We start from the raw sequence: 13,896 nt of genomic DNA, 5'->3' as shown, positions 1-13,896 counted from the left end.
GTCGCGTGTTTTGATTGATGTTGGAACCTTGTAAGTCCCAAAACGAATCCCAATCCTGCCCTCCATCCAGCGGTTTGACTGGGAAACCCTTCCCAGTTGATATGGTTGTAAAAGCTGCTTTGCATCCGCGTTCATATTTCGTAATTTTTCATCTGGAATCCTTGCGCATTATTCTCTCTCGTTTGACGCGGTGATTTATGAGGGGTGGGAAGCGCCTTGACAGCTGTGACTTTTTTATAAGGGTTAAGCTGTTTCGATTTCACTCAGTTATTAGGTTAGATAAAGATGATAATGATAAGGTTGTGACAGTGCCAACCTCCGATGCTGCTCAAACTGTGATACTCTTTGGCAGGAGGATGTCAGGTCAAGGGGTGGGTAGGCCAGGACAACTGTTTAACTTGTGTGCAGTGAAACACGCAACAATACCAGGGACAGATATTGTCCACTCATGCGAAACAATTGGACACTGCCCCCTGGACCCGCTTGACCAGTCGTTTGTCAAATCTGACAGCTCTCGTGGAGCTGGTGGCAGCTCCGGTCGGCGCCAGAATGGAGAATGCCGCCAGCAGGGCAACCTGTTTGATGTTGCATGTTCATGTGACAAATGTTGCACGCACCAGCCGAAAGTATTCCTCACACACAAGCACAGAATGACTTTCAATTAGACAAACACCAATGGGGGGGGGCAGACGCAACAGGAATGAAGGACGAAAGCTGGTCAAGTGGTCAACGGGCTGTTAATTGGGTGACGCGCGCAAGCAAGGGTTAAAGGGTGGCTATCGGAAAGCCAGAGCCGGAGCCGGAGCCCCAGGGCCCGTTGCCATGGACGATGATGATGCTGCCAAACTTCAAAACGCATTTTCCGCTCGTTAAGTTTTGTAGAAAGTTTTCAATTTAAGCACAATGAACGGAGACGAGAGTAGTCTTTATCGGTCATTCTGGGAATTGCCTTCCCTGCTTAATCTAAGTATTCATGAGTGCGGGAAGCCCTTAGAGAATGTACAGTTATGTGTGAAGTCAACTATCTGGAAAATCCAGCAGCAAAAATTTCCTGCCACCTCAACTCATTCGATGCGAATAACTGTGAACATGAAGTGCAAATCAAATTTTGCTCAACTTGCCATTTTTCAAGCTGTCACTAGCACTCACTGCCACCATCACCATCAGCATCTCCATCTCCATCCCTTCCCCTGCACACTGCGGCACACTCTGGTGGCACAATGAAGAGACAAACATACATATTGACAGCTCGTTGCCATTTAGCGAAATGTTTAAATAAAAATTTGCATTCATTTGGCCGGGAAGGAGCCCGCGCTCCCGCCAACCCTCAGCAGATGCCGCTGGCGCCAATCAGCGACACGTCAAAAGGAAACTCCGCTCAACATATGTTCCAGTCAACTTCCTTTGCAAATTTATAAAAATTGCAAATGTCGCGACAACAACAATGGGGGAAAGTGTCCTGGCGTGACGGAGATGATTTGGGCGTTGATGTCATCAGCATCTCAGCATCATAGCATCATCATCAGCATCAAAATGTAGAGCTTGCGATTGTAAAAATTAATGATGTTTTCTCGCTAAATAGTTGGGCTGGGAACCGAGACACATGTGGCCCTGAGTGACTCCTTGAACGACATCCTGGCTCTTTGCCTGACTTCTCATATCCCTTTGCAATTTTTAAGCCTTGTGGAAAAGTACTTTCCTTGGGGTTCCTTTCCTTTTTTGGCGTTGGCGCGTAAATTGACACGACTTTGCTTTCTTTTTCCCTGCCTTTTGGGATCGTTATGCTAATGTTTCTTGGCCGGAAAAAAAGAGTTTTGATTAATGATGTCAAACAAGAGCCACCACAGCTGGCCTACCTATCCAGGATTATTATTAAAAAATATTATAAAATCAACCATCTCAGAATAGGGAAACCTATCCACTTACAGAAATGATTGTTTGGGATGATATCAGGGGAAGGTCCTGCTCGTAGGCTTCATGTTACGCTACTTTACTCTTTCAATATTTAATCAATGCTGAGAGGTACACACAAAAGGTCGAAGTCGAAAGAGCAAACAATCAGCCGCCAGGACGTATTCTTCACTCCTTAATCAAAAAATCAAACAATTGACATTCAATATGGTCTAATTTTTTACGCTGCCATTAAACAAATTATCGGGGAAAGCCGGGAAGCTTTCGGGAGAAAGGCCTTTTTGGCAGGCCATGTTCCCCAGAGAACCGCAGCGACAACATATCAATAAACCAAACACAACGGACAGAACAAACAGAACGAGACGAGACGAGACGAGGATAGAGAGTGGAGAGCAAAGAAAGATGAGACCTTGATTGGTAATTGAAAAATTCGAATGAAACCCTATATAGAGCAAATTCCATTGGGTAATTGGGGTCGTCAAAGCGAGCAAAACTGTACTCCTACTTATGAGTGGCGCCACGACTGTACTTGTACCTGGCGATGACAGGACAATAATCGAGCTAAATTTGGTGTAAAATGGGGCAGAAACGAAGGCAAAAGTCCGACTGTTTCCCAGCTTTCCGCATAATTAAGTGCACTCAAAAGGTGTCGGCACAATACAATCCCAAGACCAGGACCTGGACAGGACAAGAGCTCACATTTACATAAGGCACAAGGAGAAGGACAGCGATAGGATTTATGTGTGGCACTTGAGTGCCGCAAATTAATTCAAATGAAATGCGCTGGGAACAAACGAATGAACAGATCTGGGACAAGTCCAGAACTTAATCCTCAGATCTATTGTTACCCTGACACTCCCCCGTGCTTCCTCATCGACTAATTCCATGCAACTCCGACACCTTGGAATCGCTTTGGACTTCGCCTTTGATTAGTGCTAATCACAAAAGTGTCAGCGACCAGAAGAACTTGGTGTTTGCCTCATTTCCGCTTTTAATCAACCCTGGAGCAGGACCAGAAACGGAAACAGGGACAGGACCAGGCCCTGGTCCAGGGTCCCCTTTGTTCGACAGATGAGAGCAAGAGATGACTGAAATCAGAGCAAAACTAATTTCCCGTTAATGAGGGTCGCTGGCCCTGTTGCTGTTACTCCTGGTCTCCCTTCTTGGCCTTCTTTAGACTTTTTTTCTATCGCTTTGATTAAGATTTTTTCCCACTCACACATGCGCCTCATTAATAATTTTTTCGCCATTCGCAGCCGCCTTTGGTGCTGCACGGGATCGAAATTAATTTACGCCTCGCCAGGATCTGACGTGTGCCTGTCAGATGGAAATGTCTCTCTCTTACTCTCTCTCTCGGCCAGTCTGGCCGGGCGGATTATTTTATCTTTGTAATACTGCTGGATGTGTAAGGGGCAGGGGCAGAGGTCTACTGATGATGGGGGAGGAGCTGCTGAGGCGTCAAATTGTTATTAATTGAAAGTCAAAAGTTTTGTGTGTGCGATGCCAGTTTTAATTGGATTGTTCGCTTATCGCAATGAGAATTAATTAATGCAAAATGGGCCGCGGTAACAAAACTTCCTTTAGGATGAAACAGGCTATTGAAATACATAGCTTGATATCCGTCATCGGGGTTCTTTATCCATGAGAGTTTTTAAATAAGGTTTCTTTTTTCTATTAAATAGTATAATTAGTTATTCAATCCATCAGGTGACATATATCTTCAGGTGGACTAAGAGCCTTCAGCTCTGATATTTTCATTACTTATTTGTATGCAGTTCTCTTCTGCTTCGGATTCCCAAGGAGTTTAAACTCCGGCAGACATTCAATTAGAGCTTCAACATCCTCTATAACTCTTATTAAGACTCATATTCATAATTGGAATTGCTGGCATTGTGTCCTATCTATCCTCACACGATCTGATCATATCGAGGGGCCCTGCTCTGGTCTGCCATTGGGAGGCATTCGACTGGAAGCTGACAACAATTCAAAGGATTTTATTGCCCCTGAGCGAGAAGTTATGCGCTGTCAGGAACTCAGCTCAACGGCTGAGTGTAATGCAGGATATACGCAGAATAATAAAAAATGCCTACACGGGATTCACTGTCTATGGCCACGGCGAAGGCGATGTCGCCGGGCCAAGCTATTCCATTTCGTTTGTCCTGAAAAGGCACCCAAAAGCGCTCCCATTGTTGTTTGTCTGTTTATTAAATTGTTGCTCCGCATCCCCGAAAGGGCTGAGGGGGATTCAGGATGAAGAGGGGTAAAAGGTTGAAGGGGAGGGGGGTCACATCCAGGGGCCACCTTTGTTAATCGTCAAGCTGGCAATAAATCTTGTCCATGGCAGCTTAGAAAGGAATCGAAATGGGTATTGCGTCTGAAATGTTTTTCTCGAATTGACATTTTTCATGCTCACATGAATCCTCCGCACAGATACTCACTCACTACTCACACATTCATTCATTTGTGGTAGAAAGGAGAGTGAGTAAGGAGGCTGTATGTACTTGGACTGTTTTTCATTTTTTTTCCAAGGAATATCTTTTATGGTATGCAAAGAGCAAAAGTTTTCTAGCTCTGTTTTTAAAATACATAGAATCAAAACGACCGACTTCGCCGCCGGATTATATTAGAACATAAGTGTCGGTGATAAAATTGAGTATATGAAAGCGGAGTATCCAACTAGGACGACATCGCTAACTGCCGGGGAATACTATAAAATGATACCTTTCTCGAACATCGCACAGATTATGGCATTTTAAACATGATAAATTGTCGCACAAATGAAACCGTAAGCTGGAGAAATAGGAAAACCGCATTTCTTCGGCCAGGAGGGAGTGCTGTAAATCTCACCCGACTGCGACTGACACCCGCCAGGCCACACCCATAGCACCCCCGGCCAATTCTTTAAAGGAAATTCCCCCAACTTGCCATTGAAGGAAGGCGAATTGAATTTAAATTTGCTGATTATGCTCGAGTAGTGCGAATAATGGTTATATTGAGCCATAAAAGAAATTAAGTCAAACATTATTCTTGGCTGAGCACTCTCCACCCCCACTTCTGTGGGCAATATTTTAAAACAACTTTCACCACCTTTTGAGACCGGGTCGAGCGGCTCATGCTCAAATATTATTGATACATCGGCGGCTTCTCAATGGTTTGTAAACGATTTCTGAAGAGTCGCCACCGCTACAGCCCTGGAGGCGGAACTGTGCTCGCGGGGGGCCACACATCCAGATATACTCGTACTCATTCTCGTACTTATTCCCCTAGATGAAGCTGCGACGCATATTACACTTTTTCCGACATACTTTTGAGTGCTGTTCGAGGGGCTTACGGATGATTTTCCAGGATTTGCTTTATGAAATTTCCAAATTTTACAATTTTTACAATCTGCGCAACGGGCGGGCGGAAGAAGGAAATTACTCCAGAATGCGCGAGTTTTTTTATGTAATTTCAAAATGATTATTACTCTGACTGGGGGTGGGGGATTGGAAGATGTTGGTGTGAGAGGGAGGCTGAGGAAATCAATGCATAAATTACAAAATACAGCCGGCAGACAAAAGCTGATCTTTATTGTTATTCAAATCATTTGGCAGCTGCTCCTGCTCATGCCGTGCTCCTTCCGTGCTCCTGCCCTATCCTGCGCTGCTCCTGGTCCTGTTCCTGGCTGTCATTTGAAGTTGAGTTTTGAGGCGGATCTGATGATAATGATTGACTGGCGCACGATGCTGCTCCGCTTCGCTTCTTCAATCTACTCCGTCGCGGGCTAAGCTGTCAATAATTCGGAGCATGTGCTCTGGCTTTTAGCGCTTTAAAGCCTGAGGCGGCAGCATTGGCATCGAAGGACACGGCATCCAAGCTGTCGATTTCCCAAGCGAGTTGGCCTAATCCGCTGGAGATGTCATGTAATTAGGACACGGCTCCTGTTCGACCCCGAAACTGTCTTTAAATTCAATTTCGGATGCGGTTTCAATCGGTTTCGATTTTTATTGAGATTCAGTTTCCCTCCCCCTACCCGGAATATGAAGAGCACCTCAGATTCTCATTAACTTGTTTCCATTGTTCTCTTTTACTCCATTATATATTTTCACAGGGAGCACTGATAATTTAATGTAAACTTTGCGGTCACGTGCCGCGACCTCCGTTCATGTAAGTAAATCAAAGCAAATTACCAGCAAAACACACAACATACAACACACATGGGCCAAGGGCACTCCCAGAACCCATTTCAACTGCAAGTTACTCCCGAACTCCACCCTGAAAAAGGTTCACAAGTGTTTTGACATTTAAGCGCGTTTTGTGATCCAAATGACCACCAACAAGAGGCGGTGGGCAGAGGACATGAGGTCTGTTGCCCAGGGGAGCCCTTACACTTGTGCTGTGCACTGCGAATGCTTTCGGAATCCCAGGATAACTGTGAGAACCAACCCTGGGAAAATGTAATCAACTTTGAGTGGGACTCAAATGTAAATTTCGGGGATGCATGATAGTTTATGTATTTCTAGTTTGATCTATGGTTACGACTCTCGCTAATAAGTATGTTTATAAATAGATTGCTACTCTAGAAGGTTCCACGAAGTTAAATCTTCATCCTCGGGCTGTCGCTGCCACATTGGCGGCCTGTTGAGCAATTCCCACAACTTGAATGGTGGCATCTCTGGTGTGCTGGCCAACGCGTTCCTAAGAAGAATGATATATGATATTTTACCTTTTATATAAATTATTGATCTGGTACTAGACTTACAAGTCTCTTGCCCAGTTTCTTCAGCCAGCCGGCTTCCGATTGGCCCACGCTGATGGCCAAAATAAGGGCAACAAAGATGAAGATCTTATAGAAGTTCATAATGAGATTCTTGGAGTATTCCTGGGATCGTAGAAAGCAAAAGCTGATGTTGCTGGTGCTGTGAGAGCTGAGTGACTGGTGATTTGACTGTCACAGCAGATAGCTTTTATAACGCGAGAGCGATGCTGCCAAGGCTTCGCTGTGTCGGGGAATTCCTCCGCTCGAAAAGAAAGACAACGACGAGAACAGGCGAATACTGTGGATCCCCGATCAGACCAGAGTATATGTATCATAGCATGGTGTATATAGTCGAATGTTTTACCAGCTGCTGATACGAGTTTTATTTGATTGATACTCCGTAGACCGGGAATCCGCACACACAACCCGCGAACATACACACAACTGTACTTGGTCTATGCGTGGGGATGGCCCTGGCTCAGGCGGGCGGACCTTCATCCACATATCAACCACCAAAAATGTAACTTTAATTTCAACCATAAAAAACCAACAACCACAACAAGGAAAATGATGGGGCGGCAGACAATAGACTCGAAGCAAAGACAACAAATGAATTAAATCAGTAAGGGAGGCACACACAACAGACATACACACACACACACAGAAAACCAGAGATGGCTGGGGTAGGATGATGTGCGCCTTGTCAGGATATGCCACTAATTTCCTTAACAAGTAAAAACGCTTTATTCATCTTGGGCCATGACTTTGCCATCCTCTCTCATGCCGCAGAATAGACTTTACTACTGCTGCTTCTGATGCTCCTTTCCGGTCCTGTTGCCTTGCAAAATGTAAATAAAATCGCTCGAATTAACCGCTGAGTGACAGCTACAAGTGGCAGGAGACTTGCCACAAGGAGGAGACACAAAGGGAGTGGGATAGCGAGAGAGTTCTGTGTCATAACTGCCACGTCTTGCCCTTAGCCAAGTTCCTTAAGTCCACAGCGGCGTAAGTAAGTCGATAAATACCGCAACTGGTTCCAGGATATACTCAGGCCGAAGAGGAATCCCAGAAGCTCAGGAAACTTCAATTGTAAAAGAGAACTTAGAGAATATTCTTGAAGTAGGCTGAACAGATGAAGGGGAAAGTTCGAATACATAGCAAAAGAAAGCACTATATAACGGCATGCCAGGGGCAGGGCTTCATCACCATCTAGAATCTAGATGACTAAGACAGACCTGCATTGGTTGGCATCGTCATAAAGATGATTGTCGGTATACCTGGTGAGAATGGCTGGCTGTGTCAATGTTTGAACATCTTGCCCTTGCTTAGCTGATAGGGAAGCAATAAATTGCAGCCAGGGGAACTTTTTTCCTCAGGCAGCTCCCAATTCGCGACTGGGAATCACCAGAGCGCGCCCAGCGCACCAGAACTGAAATTGATAAAGCAGAGACGCGTTGATAAAGAAAGACGCAGCTGGGATCGCGTTGATGAACTGCAGGCTCCCCCCATTCCTCAGAACGTGCGCCTCAAAACACTTGCTCGATCAGACGACCCATCATACTTATTCGCGACGCGTCATCAGCGTTCGATCTACTAGGGTGTATGTGAGGGTTTTTAGATGAAAGCTCGCGACACGGTGTGCTTTTTGGTGGGATAAAATTTACCCGCGAGGAATTCCATTCATAAATTGAATCATTTTTCCACGTTATATGATACTCATTATTTCAAACAGGGTATATTTGTACACCCTAAGAGTTCAACACTCTTACTTAGTAATAAAACCAGAAAAACATACAAATTATAGCCCAACAGTTTATTGCTCAATTGCAATTATAATAAAAAACAGAACATTTTCTGTCTGAACAAGAGCTGAAACATTGTATTTCTCGTATACATTCATTGTATTTCTCGTATACATTTTTGACCCACTTCAATCAACAATGTACGAGAACCATGGGCCCCATCCCGTCTTCGAAGTTGCGACTGCGAAAATGATGACAATGTGTCTTCGCTTTTCTCAACTCCCACCATCGCACCACCGGTGCCGGTTTCCTGTTGCCAGTCTCAGCTGTTCCTTACCCCCACCATCAGCCAGCAACATTGATTTCCCATTGCCGGCCAATGGCGACAACTCCACTGCCACCTCCGCTGCCGCCGTCACTAGAGTCAACAATTGTTGTTGTTGGCCCACTGCGATTCGGCCGCTGTCGAATTTCATCTGCCGCGATCAACAATAGAATATGTTTTTTTAAGATTTATAATTCTAGATTTAAGCAGTCGAATTCTGATAATCAATAAACCTATTCCACCAATAAAACTGAACTAAAATGATTTTTTTTATCCTTTCAATAGGGACAATAGCTTGTATTCATGAATCAGAGGAATCCAGCAACTGTTGACAAACGTTTTACTATAAAGAATGTTGGCCTCATATATTTAAATCGGGGTATCGCGTATGCGTCAGGTCTTTCGTTCCTGCTTGTCTGCGTTCAAACCCATTGAGTAATCGCTTTTTGTTGTACTTTTTGCTCAGCTGTTCGGAGCCAGAGGCCAGGGGCCAAACGTGTTTGATGATTAATCCATTTCGCTTGTTCTCTAATGTTTGGCGGATTGACAGAACACGTTATTTCCCGTACTTTTTCGTTTCCTTCTTTGTCTTATTTGGATTTTGCTGTTACCTTAACATTTTGCATATAACAGTTTTTGGTTTGACCAAATAGTTAAGGAAACTTAGCTTGGTACAAATTTTTGGTTGTTGCTAAGAATGTGAATGGTTCCGCTGGTTGTTCAGATTCTTAGACTAATAGCCTGGGATTTAGGACCTACATTTGTGGTATTTTATTCTGCAAATCTCATTACTATGTACTATGTAGGAATAGGACCTCTAAAATGATAATGGATTTGCTTTGAAAAGGGCATATAATAATTTTAACGGAAGCCTATTCCATTCAGGAATCCGATCAATATTCTGTGCTTGTTCTCTAAAGGTCAATCGGAACTTTTGGCGTAGATTATATATGAAGTTACAGTAAAGTGTTTCTTTATTTACTTAGGAATTAATCATGGAGTTAAGTTTAGGGAAATAAATTAAATATGTTATAGGAAGACTGTTACTCTCTAAGGGCTCTCTCTTCATCCTCGGGCTGTCGCTGCCACATTGGCGGCCTGTTGAGCAATTCCCACAACCTGAATGGTGGCATCTCTGGTGTGCTGGCCAACGCGTTCCTAAGGATAATGATATGTGATATTTAAGGTTCTGTATGAATTATAGATCTGGTAATGTAATAGACTTACAAGTCTCTTGCCCAGTTTTTTCAGCCAGCCGGCTTCCGATTGGCCCACGCTGATGGCCAAAATAAGGGCAACAAAGATGAAGATCTTATAGAAGTTCATAATGAGAGTATTGCTGGGAGTATTGCTCGGATTGTAGAAAGCAAAAGTTGCTTATGCTGTTGATGTTGCTGGGAGAGGTGTGCGACTGATGACTTGACTACTACAAGAGGTTGCTTTTATAACGCGTTCCAACAGTCCAGCAGCTTTAAGCGATGCTGATAACCTGCAGTCGGGGGTTTTGTCTGGGGAAAAAGTTCAGGAGTGGGTTCGACGCAGATAAGAATCCCCTAAGACACCTGGGAGCTGGTAAGCTTTAGATCTTAATCTTTTAGATTTGTAGGCTTGCGGAAATTCCATTCGTATTTTTTTCGAGAATGGTCATGCGGGGAACTACAATACATATGTATGTATGTATTATGTAGCGTTATGCTATATGCATATCTATAGACGAAAGTGATTGTAATCTACAAATAACTATTTCAACCGAATTATATGTAAGCGCTGCACGTTTTTCTCAAAACTTCATAACAAAAGTTTGAAATGAATGAGAATCGAATAAAAAATTTAAGTGAAGTTGTCTTCTGGAGTCATATGAAGGGTAATAATAGATGTAATAGATGTCATAGTCTCTATTGCACATAATACCGTACATATTTTCTATGAAATTTTGTCTTGGGGTCCGCTACCGGCAGCGATCACGCACATTCTCTTGCATTTAAACAAAGTTTTCGGACGATTCAATGATTATTCTCTGCAGCATGACTTTATTAAACATGTTTAATTATTACTTGCTTCAGGACAACACTAGGAGAAATCTCTATACTACTGTGTTAGTACACGACTAGCATCCATAATATAATCCCTTTGTGTATTTGTGTATATGTGTACAGGGGTAATAGTTCTCACGAGTTTCAATAAAGATTTTTGTGGTCAAGCAGAGAGTATTAATACAAAAATGTTACAATTTCGATCTCGTGTTTCTTTGCGAGCTCATACATCGTGTATTAAATGATATTAATTGTCCATCTCTTGAATTCTGTAATTTCTAAATGTATTTTTTACGAAACGAAAGTATTTACATTTTTCAGATCTGCAGAAAGAATGTGGAGGGAGGTTCGATACTTCAAAATCAACTACGCTGAGTGTGAGAGATTTCGTTGTCTGTCTCAATCCGTCTTAGAGTAGCTAAATAGACAATTATGCACCCTAGGATAGCCCATAAAGCAAACTATCGTTTGGCGCGCTTAAAACATATGTACATCTGTACATACACACAAGAAATTGCTGTTAACGTATTTTTATTTTACTTAGGTCAAAACTACAATTAAAATAAATAATTTTACAAGTTAGGTGACGCTTTTTAAATCATAAACTTCATCCTCGGGCTGTCGCTGCCACATTGGCGGCCTGTTGAGCAATTCCCACAACCTGAATGGTGGCATCTCTGGTGTGCTGGCCAACGCGTTCCTAAGGATAATGATATGTGATATTTAAGGTTCTGTATGAATTATAGATCTGGTAATGTAATAGACTTACAAGTCTCTTGCCCAGTTTTTTCAGCCAGCCGGCTTCCGATTGGCCCACGCTGATGGCCAAAATAAGGGCAACAAAGATGAAGATCTTATAGAAGTTCATAATGAGATTCTTGGAGTATTGCTCGGATTGTAGAAAGCAGAAGTTGCTTATGCTGTTGATGTTGCTGGGAGAGGTGTGCGACTGATGACTTGACTACTACAAGAGGTTGCTTTTATAACGAGTTCCAACAGTCCGGCAGCTTTAAGCGATGCTGATAACCTGCAGTCGGGGATTTTGTCTGGCAAAAACGTACAAGAGAGGGATCGAATAAGATCGGAATCCCCCTAGCCAGCTAGACCGTTGTAAGCTAAGAGAGACTTGATAATGGTTGAGAGGGGAAATACATGAAGTAATACATGGTGTTCAGCATCTTTTCATTACGAGCTGACGGTAAAAACGTAAGTATTAAACGTGTTATAGTCAGAAAAGTAACAGGATGAATAATCCTTTTCCCAACTAATACTCGTATCTTGCTTCATTAGTCTAGGCGTATGTCAGTAGTAAATCCGACCTTAGATTGACGCAATGCCATATTTGAGCAAAGTTATGGTATTAGAATCACTGACAGCTGACAGAATCTAACACCTCACTGATAGAATTATAGTAGGGCTTATAAAATATACCAACATTTCTTTGAGTGTATAAAAACTATCGGTGTAATACTTTCATTGCCAAAGTCGAAACAGTTGATTCTCGATTTCATGGGATGCATAGCGAATTTTAGTAGGGTTCGTGCAAGTTACGTAGCAGTCGCATTACTAAATGTGTACAAAAACCGAAATAATAAAACATTAATTAGAGCTTAAAACCTGTACTGTATTGTGCGTTTAAATTTAAGACCAATGATTCCATGATGGAACAAGATTTGCAAAGACGAGAGACTACAGCTCAAATTATTTTATTTTATTGTGTATTACACTTAGGTAATGATTAAAGATTAATATAGCTCCTCTTCATCCTTTTGCTGTGGCTTCCACATTTGCAGCTTGTTGTGCAATTCCAAGACCCTGAATGGTCGCATCCCGAGTGTGCCGGCCAACGCGTTCCTGTGGAGAAACAGATGGCTTAGACTTTGAATAAATTATTTATTGGCCAGACGACTTACAATTTTCTTACCGATCTTCTTTAGCCAACCGGCCTCGGACTTTCCCAAGCTAATGGCCAGGTGGAGGGCAACGAAAACCAAGAGCTTGTAGTAGTTCATGATGAGATTTCTGAAATTATTCCTTATTAACAGCTGCGGCTGCTGCTGTGGGATCTGACCGACTGCTGACATTTCCAGATAACCAACAGACCTTATGTAGCGCAATCCGTCATGCCTTTAGCTCCAACCGATTCTGTCAAGGCGCTGTAGAGGTTTTGTCTTAAAAAAATTTACACGAGAGCAGTCCGATCCTACCGCTTCCGATTCGGATCACAGGAAACTTTTACACTGTCATTTCCTAGAGTACTGTGTAAAAAAATTTTTCGAGATCTTCAAGTCTTTGTTGCGTGAAGATGTCTGGGCAATGGCCCTAAAAGATGTGACCATAGAGAGTAAATGCCGTTTATTATTGTAATTAATTATCAGTGGGAATGGATGGTGGGATTGTTCCCTAGATCAGAGGTGATAGTGGGTTATTATTGTCTCCCTCTGTTAATAAACAGAGACTATACTCTAGAGATCTATTTATTTTCCCTCCTTTTATGAAAAGAATTTTTAGGGTATCCCTTGGATCGAATTCTACTTTGAGCATTGTCCCCCTAAAGACCTCACTCCCTCGCTTATTGAACATACGTACATACATATGTACTTATGTATACGAACTGCCTGCGGCAAAAGGTTGGCTAAAAATGGCTAAGGTTGGCACAAATTTACTAAGGAATGAACGGAAACTCAATCGAACGATAAACGAAATTTTAAAACTCTAAGATTGGTAATCAATACATCGATAGCTTTAATTTTCAACTTTTTTATGGAATACAGCTGGTTAAATAAATAAAATTATTTGTAATTAGGTGCGGAAACTTTATAGGTAATCTTCAGCCCCTGGCTGTGGCTGCTACATTGGCTGCTTGTTGAGCAACGCCCAGACCCTGGATTGTGGCATCCCGAGTGTGCTGGCCAACGCGTTCCTGTGGAGAAATATATATTTAGCCAACGAATGACTTAAATACTGGGCGGATAACTTACGATTTTCTTGCCAATCTTCTTCAGCCAACCAGCCTCCGATTCTCCCACGCTGATGGCCAGGATAAGGGCAACGAAGACAAAGATCTTGTAGAAGTTCATGATAAGATGGAATATATTCCTTGGGTTGTAGAAAGCAAAAGGTGCTGATAGATCTCGTTGCTGTGGT

The 13,896-nt window shown here is 42.8% G+C and overlaps 5 protein-coding genes across 8 annotated transcripts; all 5 read right to left on the bottom strand.

Moving 5' to 3' along the window:
• Window positions 1–6,375: 6,375 nt before the first annotated feature.
• LOC113567436 (cecropin-C-like) lies at window positions 6,376–6,794 on the bottom strand. The gene is made up of 2 exons (XM_026995255.1): window positions 6,653–6,794; window positions 6,376–6,588 (listed from the first exon to the last, which is right to left on the bottom strand). The coding sequence occupies exons 1-2, from the start codon at window positions 6,749–6,751 to the stop codon at window positions 6,496–6,498; spliced, it is 192 nt and encodes a 63-aa protein (XP_026851056.1). The 5' UTR covers window positions 6,752–6,794; the 3' UTR covers window positions 6,376–6,495.
• A 2,878-nt stretch (window positions 6,795–9,672) lies between these two features.
• Window positions 9,673–10,090, bottom strand: LOC113567434 (cecropin-C-like). The gene is made up of 2 exons (XM_026995252.1): window positions 9,944–10,090; window positions 9,673–9,874 (listed from the first exon to the last, which is right to left on the bottom strand). The coding sequence occupies exons 1-2, from the start codon at window positions 10,040–10,042 to the stop codon at window positions 9,782–9,784; spliced, it is 192 nt and encodes a 63-aa protein (XP_026851053.1). The 5' UTR covers window positions 10,043–10,090; the 3' UTR covers window positions 9,673–9,781.
• On the bottom strand, window positions 9,673–11,643 carry LOC113567435 (cecropin-C-like). 2 transcript variants are annotated; one of them, XM_026995253.1, is made up of 3 exons: window positions 11,519–11,642; window positions 11,362–11,449; window positions 9,673–9,786 (listed from the first exon to the last, which is right to left on the bottom strand). In XM_026995253.1, exons 1-3 carry the CDS (start codon window positions 11,615–11,617, stop codon window positions 9,782–9,784), a joined length of 192 nt encoding a protein of 63 aa, XP_026851054.1. In that variant the 5' UTR covers window positions 11,618–11,642; the 3' UTR covers window positions 9,673–9,781. The 2 variants fall into 2 exon arrangements, with proteins under 2 accessions (XP_026851054.1, XP_026851055.1); XM_026995254.1 differs by lacking the exon at window positions 9,673–9,786 and having other exon boundaries at window positions 11,357–11,449; window positions 11,519–11,643.
• A 796-nt stretch (window positions 11,644–12,439) lies between these two features.
• On the bottom strand, window positions 12,440–12,866 carry LOC113567362 (cecropin-A2-like). 3 transcript variants are annotated; one of them, XM_026994916.1, is made up of 2 exons: window positions 12,663–12,826; window positions 12,440–12,603 (listed from the first exon to the last, which is right to left on the bottom strand). In XM_026994916.1, the coding sequence occupies exons 1-2, from the start codon at window positions 12,759–12,761 to the stop codon at window positions 12,511–12,513; spliced, it is 192 nt and encodes a 63-aa protein (XP_026850717.1). In that variant the 5' UTR covers window positions 12,762–12,826; the 3' UTR covers window positions 12,440–12,510. The 3 variants fall into 3 exon arrangements, 2 of the variants coding, with proteins under 2 accessions (XP_026850717.1, XP_026850718.1); XR_003409424.1 differs by having other exon boundaries at window positions 12,558–12,621; window positions 12,674–12,866; XM_026994917.1 differs by having other exon boundaries at window positions 12,564–12,627; window positions 12,674–12,841.
• Window positions 12,867–13,470: 604 nt separating this feature from the next.
• LOC113566729 (cecropin-2) lies at window positions 13,471–13,879 on the bottom strand. The gene is made up of 2 exons (XM_026993638.1): window positions 13,731–13,879; window positions 13,471–13,672 (listed from the first exon to the last, which is right to left on the bottom strand). Exons 1-2 carry the CDS (start codon window positions 13,827–13,829, stop codon window positions 13,580–13,582), a joined length of 192 nt encoding a protein of 63 aa, XP_026849439.1. The 5' UTR covers window positions 13,830–13,879; the 3' UTR covers window positions 13,471–13,579.
• Between the last annotated feature and the right edge of the window lie 17 nt (window positions 13,880–13,896).

This window comes from Drosophila persimilis, unplaced genomic scaffold (assembly GCF_003286085.1).
Source record: "Drosophila persimilis strain 14011-0111.01,24,50 unplaced genomic scaffold, DperRS2 tig00000000-arrow-pilon, whole genome shotgun sequence".
In the NCBI taxonomy this organism is placed as follows: domain Eukaryota; kingdom Metazoa; phylum Arthropoda; class Insecta; order Diptera; family Drosophilidae; genus Drosophila; species Drosophila persimilis.
Note: the sequence above shows the minus strand (reverse complement) of the source record. Positions and strands in the feature narration are given on the sequence as shown.